General features: G+C 41.2%; 1 protein-coding gene across 2 annotated transcripts in view; it reads left to right on the top strand.

Moving 5' to 3' along the window:
- The window catches only part of BTBD9 (BTB domain containing 9), a 482,681-nt gene that overhangs the window by 400,752 nt on the left and 68,133 nt on the right, over window positions 1-13,796 (top strand). For both annotated transcript variants that reach the window (XM_054722627.1, XM_054722628.1), the window contains one exon: window positions 4,756-4,863. In XM_054722627.1, the coding sequence (XP_054578602.1) occupies window positions 4,756-4,863 (108 nt within the window). The remainder of the gene's footprint in view (window positions 1-4,755; window positions 4,864-13,796) is intronic.

Here is a 13,796-nt window from a genome sequence, read left to right as displayed (position 1 = left end):
ATCCCCTGCCCCAGTCAGGGTGCATGCAAGAGGGAGCCAATCAGTGTGTCTCTTTCACATCGATGCTTCTCTTTCTCTATCTCTTCCCCTCCCTTTCACTCTCTCTAAAAATCAATGGAAAAATATATCCTCAGGTGAGAATTAAAAAAAAAAAAAAGGAAAGAAAGAGAAGAAAAGAAATAATGACTGAAAACTTCCCTAACCCGGTGAAAGAAAAAAACACAAAAGTTCACGAAGCAAAGTGAGTCCCACACAAGATATATCCAAAGAGGCCCACACCAAACACATCATAATTAAAACAGTAAAGGTTAAAGACAAAGAGACAATCTTAAAAGTAGCCAGAGAAAGATAGTTACCTACAAGGGAGCTCCCCATAAGACTGTCAGCTTATTTCTCAATAGAAACATTTCAGGCCAGAAAGGGTTGGCATGAAATATTCAAAGTGATGAAAAGCAAAGACCTACAACCAAGACTACTTTACCCAGCAAGGCTATCATTTAAAATGGCAGGAGAAATAAAGAGCTTCCAAGATAAGAGAAAGCTAAAGGAGTTCATTGCCACCAAACTGGTATTATGTTAAAGTATCTTCTTCAAGGAGAATAAAACAGAGGAACATAGTTCTAAAGAAAAAAATGCCAATAAATATGTACCTATCAGTAATCTCTTTAAATATGAATTGCTAATATGATCCAATCAAAAGACATGAGATAGTTGAGTGCATAAGAAAACAAGACCCATATGTATGCTGTCTACAAGAGATCCACCTCAGAACGAAAGATACAAACAGACTAAAAGTAAAGAGATGGAAAAAGATATTTCAGGAAAATGGAAATGAAAAAAAGAAAGCTAGGATAGTAATACTTAGAGCAGACAAAATTGACTTTAAAATGAATAAGAGTCAAAGAAGGACACTACATAATGATAAAGGGATCAATTCAACAAGAGGCTATAACCCTTCTAAATATTTATGCACCCAATATAGGAGCACCTAAATTTATTTTTTATATTTTTTATTTTCAGAAAGGAAGGGAGAGGGAGAGAGAGAGAGAAACATCAATGATGAGAGAGAATCATTGATCGACTGCCTCCTGCATGCCGCACAACTGGAATCGAGCTCACAACCCAAACATGTGCCCTGATTGGGAATTGAACCGTGACCTCTGGGTTCATAGGTCGACACTCAGCCACTGAGCCGCACCAGCCGGGTGAGGAACACCTAAATTTATAAAGTAAATTTTGATGGGCGTAAAGGGAGAGATTTGCAGTAATATAATCATAATAGGAGATTTTAACACCCCACTCATATCAAATGATAGATCTTCCAGATAGAAAATCAATAAGGAAACAGCAGCCTTAAATGACACACTAGATAAGATGGATTTGAGATCTTCAGAGCATTTCACCACACAGCAACAGGATGTACATGCTTTACAGATGGACTGGAACGTTTTCTAGGGTAGATCCCATGTTGGGACACAAAACAAGTCTCAATAAATTTAAGAAGATTGAAATTATATCAAGCATCTTCTCTGACCATAATGGTATAAAACTAGAAATCAATCACAAGGAAAAAACTGAAAATCACAAAAAGACATGGAGGCTAAATAAGTTACTAAACAATGAATGGGTTAGCAATAAGATCAAAGAAGATATCAAAAAATAACTTGAAACAAATGAAAATGAAAACACAATAACCCAAAATCTATGGGACACAGTGAAAGCAGTCCGAAGAGGAAAATTCATAGCATTACAAGCCTTCCTAAAGGAAAAAAAAAATCTCAAACAATTTAGCTTTGCACTTAAGGAACTAGATAAAGAACAAGCAAAGCCCAAAGTGAGTAGAAGAAAGGAAATAATAAAGATCAGAACAGAAGTAAATGAAATAGAGTCTAAAAAAATACAAAGGATCAATAAAACCAAGAGCTGGTTCTTTGAAAAGATAAACAAGATTGACAAGCCTTTAACCAGACTCATCAAGAAAAAAAGAGAACCTAAATAAATAAAATCAGAAATGAAAGAGGAGAAGTAACAACTGGCACCATAGAAATACAACGGATTGTAAGAAAATATTATGAACAACTATATGTCAACAAATTGGACAGTCTGGACAAACTGGGTAAATTTCTAGAAACATACAATCTACCAAAACTGAATCAAGAAGAATCAGAAGATCTGAGTAGACGGATTACAACTAGTGAAATTGAAGCAGTAATCAAAAAAGTCCCAACAAACAAAAGTCTTGGACTGGATGGCTCCACAGAATTTTACCAAACATTCAAAGAAGAACTAACTAACCTGTCCTTGTCCAACTATTCCATAAAATTCGAGAGGAGGGAAGATTTCCAAGCTCATTTTACAAAGCCAGTATTATCCTAATTCTAAAACCAGATAAAGACACTACAAAGAAAAATTTAGGCCATTACCCTTGGTCAGTGATGGCGAACCTATGATACATTTCTGATGACACTCAGCCGCTGAGGCGGCCGCATGCCGAGGATGAAACATTTGCTGCTCCTGAGGATGAAACATTTGCGAAATAATGTTTTTTCCTCAAAGTGACACACTACCCGAGGTATGCTCAGTTTTTTGGCGAAGTTTGACACACCAAGCTCAAAAGGTTGCCCATCACTGCCCTTGGTGAACATAAATGCTAAAATCCCCAACAAAATATTAGTGAACTGGATTCAGCAATACATTGAAAAGATCATACACCATGATCAAGTGGGATTTATTCTGGGGATGCCAGGTTAATGCAACTCTATGGTGATTACCAGAGGAAAAGAGGCTTGGGGGGCAGGTAGGAGAGGGTCAAGGGAGGATAAATGGTGATGGAAGAATACTTGACTTTTGGTGGTGAACACAATTCTGGTACAATATACAGATGAGGTATTATAGAATTGTACACTTGAAATCTACATAGTTTTATTATTCAACTCCCAGTGCATGAAATTCATGCACGGGCGGGGGGGGGGGGTCCCCCTCAGCCTGGCCTGCACCCTCTTCAATCCGGGACCCTTCAGGGGATGTCCAACTGCCTCTTGCAGTCCGGGACTGCTGGCTCCTAACTGCTCGCCTGCCTGCCTGTCTGCCTGATCGCCCCTAACTGCTCCCCTACCAGCCTGAGCATCCCTAACTGCTCCCCTGCTGGCCTGATTGCCCCTAACTGCCTCTGCTTTGCCCTGCACCCGGGACCCAGGATTCCCTCCTCTGGCCAGTCGCAGGCACCTGGGACTCGGGCTTTCCTCCCTCTGGCCAGCCGCAGGCACCCAGGACCCGGGCTGGCTTCACCCAGGCCGGCCGCAGCCACAGGGGACTGTGGACAGGTGGATTTGCCCGGGCCACAGCTGCAGGTGCCAGGGACCACAGGGTGGGCGGCTTGTCCCTCTCCCGGGCCGCAGCCCCAGCCACTGGCACCCGGGACCACAGGGCAGGCGGCTTGTCCCTCTCCCAGGCTGCAGGCGCAGGCACTGGCACCCGGGACCATGGGGCGTGCGGCTTGTCCCTCTCTCGGGCCACAGCCTGGCTGGTCCCCATTCCTCTCTCGTGAGCTCATTTGTGCCTGGCTGGTCCCCATTCCTCTCTCTCCATTGTTGAGTGTCTGAGCCATTACAGTGTGACGGCATGAGGGCGTGATGACCATTTGCATATTAGCTCTTTATTATATAGAATGTCACCCTAATAGAATCAATAAAAATGCATAAATAAATAAATAAATAAGAAAAACCTATGAGACATAGGTCTTGCCTTCAGGGAGTTCACTATCTAACTTTCTAGTTGGTGGAGGAAGGCCAAGTGCATGACCAGCAGTAAAACAATAAGATAGAGATTTTGTGTGGGAAGGAGTAATGAGGCTGAGATAATAGAAAACAGTGATCTCTCTCCACTGTGGCACTGTCAAGCAGAATGTTGGCCTGTAGTCTGGTCTTGTATTGCAATACTTAGATTCTTTTTTATTCTATTTTTTAAATAGAGGAATAACACACATACAGTGTACATATATTTTATGTGTAGCTGAATATTTGCATGTAACTGCCACAAAGATCAAAATTAGTACATTATCAGCATTCTAGAAGGTTCTCAGTCATTGCCACCCTCAGAGATAACCACTGTTCTCATTCCTGTCACCATATATAAATTTTGTCTCTTGAGCTTTATGTAAATGGAATCATATAGCTCAGGTTCTTATCTGCGCTAAGAAAGGGGGGGGGGGGCGGTAAGAAGAATAGGACCAAGATAATCAATTTCTAAATAATAGAAAAGTTTTACTAATGAATGTTTGCCCGTATCTCCAAATCAGATAATCTTACCAATGGTGTGCAAACAAGGAGGTTAGTAATGAGAAGGAACCTAAAAGGTGATAATTTGGGTCATTGCAACACTCCCAATTAATTAGGAAGCACAGTGGTCTCAGGAGGTTACCTTTGGTCAGTGCAGCCAATTGGAGGTGGGAGTTGTAACAATCAGGAAAGAGGACATGGTGACATCTCCTTGGTAAACCAGACAAAAGAACTCTGCCATTTGGGGACGGAGGCTGCCTGGGATTGGGTGACTAGTGAAATGAAGTCCTAAAGAGACAAACCTCTTGTTGCAGATTGACTCCACCCTCTCTCATCAAACTTTTGTTGGGGGATTCCCTTTCTTTCCCCAGTCCTTGAAGTGTGTTGGGGCAAAGAGGCAGGTGGGATGGAGAGTAGACAGGGATTCCCTCAGGCCAGTGAGGACATTTCACAGCATCCTTGTTTTCCCTTTGTTCAGGTTATTACTTTGGGACTGTGACGATCGAAGCTACAGCTACTACATTGAGGTTTCCACCAACCAGCAACAGTGGACCATGGTGGCCGACAGAACTAAAGTCTCCTGCAAGTAAGTGACATCCTTTGAGAGATGTGTTCCAATTTAAAAACAATCTTTCCAATGGATTCAGAAGGTTCCAGGGAAGATTCATAGAATCACCAGATTATATCTTGTTTGGAATTTGAAACATTCTCATGATCCTTTGCTTCAGTTTTGACTATTAAGTACTTAGATGAGAATTTACTTTATATGACCAAACAAGCTCTCCTTATTTTGTGATTTGAACTTGATTTTTGAAAATGGCATGTACTAATAAGCAGGGGGAAAATATATTTTCCATATACAATTCTGTCTTGTGTCCTCCCCCCACATCCCACACTACCCCTTTAGAACTTTTTCTTCCCTAGAGAATTTTGCTGATGCAATATACACTTCAGTCATTATTCTGGGACTCTGTCCTGTTCCCCACCCTAATACCATTCTCATGGTTAGCTTTAAATACTTATCTCATCTCTATGTTCGCTATGCTATTACCCAAATTAAGGAAAGTTTATAGGTTAGGTTCTTTATAGGCGAACAGGGGTATGTCATGCATAGGGCATTGGGGCTGTTTGAGCTGACCTGGTGTGGGGAGGCCAGGAGGCAGGATTCTGCTAGTCTGACCAGCCTAGACTCATGCCTGGAATGAACATGTATACATGTGTATATACCCATGTAACTACCACTCAGAGCGAATGAGCGTCTAGACCAGTGGTTCCAACGTGGAGCACACGCCCCAGAGGGGGGCAATTTGATTTTTAAGGGAGGCAATTCAAGAATGACTTATTAACAGTGAACTTTTTGCATTTCTTATGGTTCTAGGGGCCTCATATACAGTATATAAATATATATTGTGATATATTTATGCATTTCGGTTATCTATTATATGTTTTAAAACTTTATTTGCTATTTTTTCATATCACTTCATATTACTATTATTTTTTAAACAATTTCTTAGTTATTTCTTCCTCAGTACTTCAACTGTCCTTTTGTTCTTTTATTTTTCTCTTTCATGGATTCCATGTTCTTTGGAAGTTTGTTTAGACCAAGTTAATGGCCTTTTAGGCTTCCTCCACGTGAATAGCAGTTCACTTTTTTAAATAATAAGAATTATATGTCGGGTGGCGGGGGGCGGGCATCAGGATTTCAGAGATGCTTCGGTGGGGCATGGCCAAAAAAAGGTTGGGAATCACTGGTCTAGATGGTTCCCTCATACCCTTTACCAGTCGTTACCTGAGAAGAGATCAGTGCTTTTCTATGTAGAGCCAAATTATCTGAGGAGATAATAATTCACATACCATAAAATTCACCCTTTTAAATCATACAATTGAGTGGTTTTTAGTATATTCACTATGCAGCCATAACTACTATGTAATGTTTTAGATCATTTTCATCACACCCAAAAGAATCCTACCCGTTAGCAGTCTCCCATTTCCCTCCAGCTCCCTCAGCCCCAGCACCCAATATTCTACTTTCTATTTCTATGGGTTTGCATATTCTGGATAGTTCATATAAATAGAATCATATAGTAAGTTATCTTTCGTTCCCGGCTTCTTTCACTTAGTATAGTTTTCAAGGTTTGTTCATAGCATGTATCAGCACTTCATTCCTTTTTTTTTTTTTTTTAAATATATTTTATTGATTTTTTACAGAGAGAAAGGGAGAGGGATAGAGAGTTAGAAACATCGATGAGAGAGATACATCGACCAGCTGCCTCCTGCACATCCCCCACTGGGGACGTGCCCGCAACCAATGTACATGCCCTTGACCGGAATCGAACCTGGGACCTTTCAGTCCGCAGACCGACGCTCTATCCACTGAGCCAAACCGGTTTTGGCAGCACTTCATTCCTTTTAATGGCTGAATAATATTTCATCATATGGAGATCTATATCACATTTTGTTTATCCATTCATAATTTTATGAACATTTGAATTGTTTTACTTTTTTAAAATATATTTTATTGATTTTTTACAGAGAGGAAGGGAGAGGGAAAGAGAGTTAGAAACATCTATGAGAGAGAAGCATCGACCAGCTGCCTCCTGCACATCCCCTACTGGGGATGTGCCTGCAACCAAGGTACATGCCCTTGACTGGTATCGAACCTGGAACCCTTCAGTCCCCAGGCCGATGCTCAATCCAGTGAGCCAAACCGGCTAGGGCTTACTTTTTAAAAAATATGTATATTTCTTGATGTCAGAGAGGAAGGGAGAGGGAGACAGAGATAGAAACATCAGTGATGAGAGATAATCATTGATCCACTGCCTCCTCCACACCCTGTACTGGGGACTGAGCCTGCAATCCGGGCATATGCCCTGATGGGAAATTGAATTGGTGACCTCTTGGTTCCTGGGTGTACCCTCAACTGCTGAGTCACACCTGGCTGGGCTGAATTGTTTTACTTTTAGGCTATTATATATAGTGCTGCTTTGAACATTCTGGTACAAGTTTTTGTGTGAATGTATGCTTTCAGTTCTTTTGGGCATATACCTAGAACTGGAGAATTGCTGGGTGATATGGTTTAAGTTTTTGAGGAACTACCAAACTTTTCCACAGCAGCGGCACCTTTTTGTATTCCCACCAGCAATGTATGAGGATCCCAGTTTTTCCACATTCTTGCCAGTACTTATTATTGTCTATCTTTTTGTTCATAGCCATCCTAGTGGGAGTGAAGTGGCATCTCATTGTGGTTTTGATTTGTTTTTGTTTTTGTTTTTGTTTTCTGATGACTAATAATGTGGAACATCTTTTCATGTACTTTTTGGCCAAAATTTGGTAATAGTTTTAATGATGCTTATTTGATGCAATGTCTGACAGCCTCACCATTGTTGTAGTATTATCATATAGCATGTTTATATTGGTTAGGGCAACACTTGCTACTGTAACAAATAGTGGCTTCAACATTTCAGTGGCTTAACACAATAGTTTATTTCTCAGTCATGTAACAGTCGATGTGGGTGTTTCTGGCTGTCAAGTGGTCTCTACAGGTAATGGTGAAACCCAGCCATCTTCCTTCTGTGGTTCTGCCCTCACCTAGGGCCTCATTAGCATCACCTGCACCTAGCTGGCAGATGGGGAAAGAATAGAGAAAAGGTATTCCTGGTTCTGAACAACTAGGCCTGGGCATAGTGAACAACCCTTCCACTTGCATTACCCAAGAGAGAACTAGTCAGTTGCCACAGTCACTCTAATAGGACTGGGAAATACGGTCACTTTCAGGCTGGGCAGTGACTTCTCAGTGGAGCACAAATCTTGAAGTCATCCCTGGCATAGCATAAGAAAACTAACAATTATTTAATAGCTAGTATTCAGTACTTTGCATATTTTATCTCATCTTGTCCTGAATACAAAGCACCTTATGGCATATCTTTCTGCTGTACTGCATCGCCTCCTAGCATTAGTAGAGAGCTAAACCAAGACAGATGATGAAAACTGGTAAATGGAGTGATTAACTTGTTTCCAAGCTCTAAGAACCCTTTTTATTCAAGAGGGAGGCCTTTTTATACAAGTGGTGACATAGACCTATGAATCAGAGGTCACGGTTCGATTCCACATGCCCGGGTTGTGGGCTCGATCCAAAGTAGGGGGTGTGCAGGAGGCAGCCTACCCTGAAATCAAGAAAAAGTACATTAAAAAAAAAAGATGGAGGCCTTCAAGGCCCATGAACAGCTGCCCATTTGTCCTCCCATAGTCATTGCTTATTGGGTGTACAGCTCACAGGCCATATCCTCTGCTTCCGCAAAGCTTGTCTTTGACACATCTACTGGTTACAATCACCCATCTCTTCTGTCATTTTATGTTTTACAAATAGAATTCCTCACCTCTTTCTTTCTTTTTAAAAAATATATTTTTATTGATTCCAGAGAGGAAGGGAGAGAGAGAGAGAGAGAGAGAGAGAGAGAGAGAGAGAGAGAGAAATATCAATGATGAGAGAGTCATGTGCCCTAACCAGGAATTGAACCATGACCTCCTGGTTCATAGGTCAAATGCTCAACTAAGCCACTTGGGCCTCACCTCTTTCTTTTATATCCCCCTTTTGAAGGTGTTATACAGTGTTGGTTTTCTACAAGAATTGGCTGACTATTGATTGAGATATATCATAATAATTGTATATTTATTTAAATGGGGTTTTTCTTGATTCAAAACCCATTCCCTTATTAGGACCTTTCCAAGTAGCTTTGCATTAAAGTTATCAATATCTTTCTTTCCTCTTTTTTATTTTTCATTTCCATTACTTTATTGGACTTAAATAATTTATATGTTTTTAACTTTGTATATTAGCACTTCGATGCTACAGCAGTAAGTGTATAAATAAGTAATGTATTAGATGAACAAGAGTAGTAGCAAGAAGGCAAGTGCCTGTTAACCCTCTTGGGATCATTGGAACCAACGGTTATGATTTTATGTTATAGGCATAACCACAACGTATTGTCTTCCATTTTTGTGTTAGGTCTTAAATATAATAGAAGATATGCAGATAATAAAAGGAGAAAGCCTTTCCTTTTTAACTACTATACTCCAGAGCAGTCCTCAAAGAGAATTCTATTAGCTTCAAGAATTGTAGCCTGCTTTTTATTGAAATAAAGAATGTGAGTCATGTTATAAATGAAGTTCTATAGGATCTTTACATCCTGCCTTAGATCCTACCTTAATAGCATTCTGCCTAGTCAAGAAGTAATCAGAGGGTAGATTTTTACTGTCCTCTGAAAAATACCAGGGAATGAGATTCTTCAGTGTCTCCTCTAAGTCCCTCTGCTCCTTGGGGTTGGTGTGTGTGTGTGTGTGTGTGTGTGTGTGTGTGTGTGTGTTTTCCTTTATTGGTATCTTAAGTTCTTTGCTTTTAGGATAAAGGCTCATTTTCTGTCTTGGATAACCCTGTTTGTGTATTGAGTGCTTTTGTTTTTCCCCCAATTTTATTGTGATGTTATTAATATACAGCATTGTGTAAGTTTAGGATGTATAATATAATTTGATATACTATGTATCTATAATAATCTATAATAATAAAAGCATAATATGCTAATTAGACCGGATGACCTTCCAGATGAAGCCGTGGAGGCGGGGGCCAAGGCCGAGGCAGCTGCTGCAGCTGCAAGGGCCAAGCCCCTTGCACAAATTTTGTGCATCGGGCCTCTAGTCTATATATATAAAAGCCTAAGCGACCATCGCAACCGAAAGGACGACCGAACAGGCTGCGTGGGGCGACTAGGCCAGCAGGGAGGTTAGTGAGGGGCAACCAAACGACCGAACAGCAGGCTGCGTGGGGCAACCAGGCTGCGGGGGTGGGAGGGGGCAGTTAAGGGCGACCAGGCAGACAGGCAGGTGAGCAGTTAGGAGCCAGTGGTCTCAGATTGTGAGAGGGATGTCCGACTGCCGGTTTAGGCCCGATCCCCATGATTGGAGAGGGTGCAGGCTGGGCTGAGGGGGACCGCTCCCCCCTCCCCCACCGTGCACGAATTTCATGCAGCAGGCCTCTAGTATATTATAAAATGAGTAGGAGCCCAGTGCACAAATTCATGCACCTCGAAAGGAACTGTGTGCCGAGAGGCTGCGGTAGGCACAGGGGCGTGCCTTGGCCCATTCTCTACACCCCTGTCTGGCCCCTCCCACTGTGACCCCCCGGTCCCATCTGCCGGCAGCCCCGCTCCTGCCGCCACCACTCCCACGCGCTGAAGATGCTGGCCCTGCTCACACCCGCTGAAGGCATGGAGCGATTGGGGCCAGCACCAACAGTGGGTGCGAGGGTGGCTGCTGCCCCAGTCGCCCCTCAGGAGCAGGGGGAGGTGGAGAAGCCCTCAGGGACGATCAGGGCTGGTAGCTGCCGCTCGCACCTGCCGATGGCACCAAGCCATCAGGACTGGCGCCAGGCACCAGCAGTGGGTGTGAGTGGGGCTGGTGCTAGCAGTGGGTGCGAGTGGCGGCCCCAGCGCCGGCAGTGCATGTGAGCAGGGCTGGCGCTGGCAGCAGGTGCAAGCACTGGGCAGGACCGCAGCATGCGGGAACAAAGAATTTTCAGTAACCACCAGAGGCTTGCCCCGATGGCAACGACTGGCGCCCTGCCTTGGTCTGGTGCCCCTGCTCACCTGCTCCACCATCCCACCGCAGCTGACACCTACCATGTTCCACGCATGCCCCCTGGTGGCCAGCGCACGTCATATAGGGCTGGTAGTTCGGTTGTTCCGGTTGTTCTGCTGTTCAGTCTATTTGCATATTAGCCTTTTATTATATAGGATTACCACAATAAATTTAGTTAACATATCTTACCACCTCACATAGCTATAATTATTTTCTTGTGATGAGAACTTTGAAGATCTGTTCTCTTAGCACTTTCAAACACTATTCATTATTGTTAACTGTAGTCATTACACCACTGGAACTTACTTCTCTTATAACTGATTGTTTCTACCTTTTGGCCATCTTCACCCTTTTCCCTCACCACCACCCTACTGCCTCTGGCAACCACCAATCTGTCCTGTTTCTTTGAGTTCATTTTTGTTTGTTTGTTTTTTTAGATTCCACACATGTGAGATCATTCAGTATTTGTCTTTTCTCTCACTGACTTATTTCACTTAGTGTAACGCCCCCAAAGTTTATCTGTGTTGTCTTAAATATATTAACGGATTTTATAAAATTATTTTTTGCCCTCTCTTTTTTTCACATAATCTAATCCTGTACCCTTTAGCCTTATTTCAAAAATCTTCATTTTCCAATTTTTGATTCCTTTCTCTACTGTCCTTTAAAATGTCGAACCCTAAATCTATGTCAATACAGTACATACAATACAGATATCAATCTCTTTATTATCAATGTAAAATGTGCACATGGAAAATTAGTGTAGACAATACCAAAAATATAAGTGAAAAGTAAAATTTTGCCTTTTTATCTTCTGTCCCATTCCTCAGAAATAGCTGGTTTTGTCTGTTTTTGCGTTTGTTTTTGTAACTTCTCAATTGTACATAATATTTTATATTTATTTATTTACTTACTAGCTTTACTAACACTTTGCTATAAAAATGAGGAATTTAACTTACTTAACCTTCCTTATTTTTATTAGTTATTTTTTTTTAGTTCTGCTATTACTTACCTTTTAAAATTAAACAATATACTTAAATCTCTATATTTTGATCCATCAATTGTGGACAGTATTTCTTGACTCTCTACTGTGTTAATAAAGAAATTAACCTTTCCTTCATTTCTCCTGCCTCTCCCCATTTTCTGATAGCTGTCCCACCACCTTGATATTATACTAGTAAAGATATCTGATATTTATTTTCTGTTCTGTAACTTATAGTTAAATCTTCCATGTGTTAAGTATAAATTTATCCTGAAAGGGAAAAACCATTAATAACTCAATATAAGATTCTGATCTTATAAATATTGTCCACTACAGATCTGTGGTGAGAGACATATTCTGTCATTGAACTTGTACCTGTCTTGGAAGAATTGTACTGTGTTCAGATCAAGTAGAGTTGATTTTCCTACAGGTACTCAGAATTATTCCACAGATAATAAATAGCTTCTTATTAGCCAGCTTTTTTGTTTTTCTAGAGTTCCTAGTTGCCTTTTTTTTTCTGTTTCAGAAGCTTCTGTTTGGTCATTGTTTAATTTTTTGAACAGACTGCTTCCTTAGCCTACTCTGCAGCTGTGATCCTAAAATTTCTTTTTCTTTTGTATTTGGGTTGGTTCCACTGTTTCTCGGATTTTTTCTTTTTCTTTTGTGGAATTTGGTTAAAGGGTTAGCAAAACCCCTTTTTTCTCTGTAGGAGATATTGACCTGGGACCCAGTTGGTTAACTTTCTAGATTGTTCTTCTGAAAACCTTATAGATGTAGAATGTCAGCTGTGCGATTAGGCACTATTGTTTATGATAAAAATTACCCCTGATTAGTAAATTGCACCTGGCCAGGAAGGACTTGTAAATATCTTCTCAAAAACCATAGCTTTGGATTTTCTGAGTGTGCTCACTTTTCTGAGTGTGCTGTCATGTCCCTCATGAAAATTCTGGCATCTATGTTTATGGAGCTATTAGAGATAATGGTTTGGAATATGAGGCTTCTAAGCCAAAATGGCTCCACACCTGCCCAATGTGAGTCTTATACATTCTCACCTGAGCTGTTTCCTGCATGACAGCAGGAATAGTTCCTGTACAGTTGGGTAGACTACTACAGGGATTCCCCACCCTGAGGACAAATGCCTGCTGCTATTCTAGTGGCATGCTGTTTTTCCTCTTCTCTCTTCTGGGTGAGTCTGAAGCCAAATATGATTTCTTAGGTCTTTGTTAAGAAGACCCCTCATGGACATTAACAGAGTGAATCTATAGGTAATTTTTTTTTCAGAAAGGGTCTGTGGAAAGCAAATTTTCAGAATTTTGCATGGCTGAAACAGAGTTTGTATATAGAATTCAGTTCCTTAATAATTTGAGAGCTTGGATATATTGCCATCTAGCATTAAATGTTGCTAATGAGAAATCTTATGTAATCTGATTCTTATTCATTGTAGTAATTTATATTTCCTGATAGAATCCTTTAGGATCTTCTCTTCATCCTTGGAGTTCTTAAATTTCACAATGATATGGCTGTATTGTGGTAATTTTTTGTTCACTTTGCTTCAATATGGAAATCTGCCAGTTCCCCTCAGATTTATGAATAGTTTATCCACCTACCATTTTCTAGAAATCCACCAAAACCTTGATTTGCTAATATCCTTCCATCCAGTTTGCAACACCTTTATGAATGTATTCCCTTTGTATTTCTTTGATGTCACCTCACTGGGTCCCAGGAAGGTAGAAAGTTTTAATGCACCTGCAGTGTCCACCATCTTGAACTGAATTCCCCAAAGCGCTGCTTATGCTCCCTGACCCATGTCCTTCCCTTCCCTTCCGTGTGTCTGACTGCATGTCTCCCACGTATGCAGCTGTCTGGTTTCCTGCCAGTGTGTGCTCCTTAGCCTATTGACCTCATTGTGT

Source organism: Eptesicus fuscus, chromosome 10 (assembly GCF_027574615.1).
Source record: "Eptesicus fuscus isolate TK198812 chromosome 10, DD_ASM_mEF_20220401, whole genome shotgun sequence".
In the NCBI taxonomy this organism is placed as follows: Eukaryota; Metazoa; Chordata; class Mammalia; order Chiroptera; family Vespertilionidae; genus Eptesicus; species Eptesicus fuscus.
Note: the sequence above shows the minus strand (reverse complement) of the source record. Positions and strands in the feature narration are given on the sequence as shown.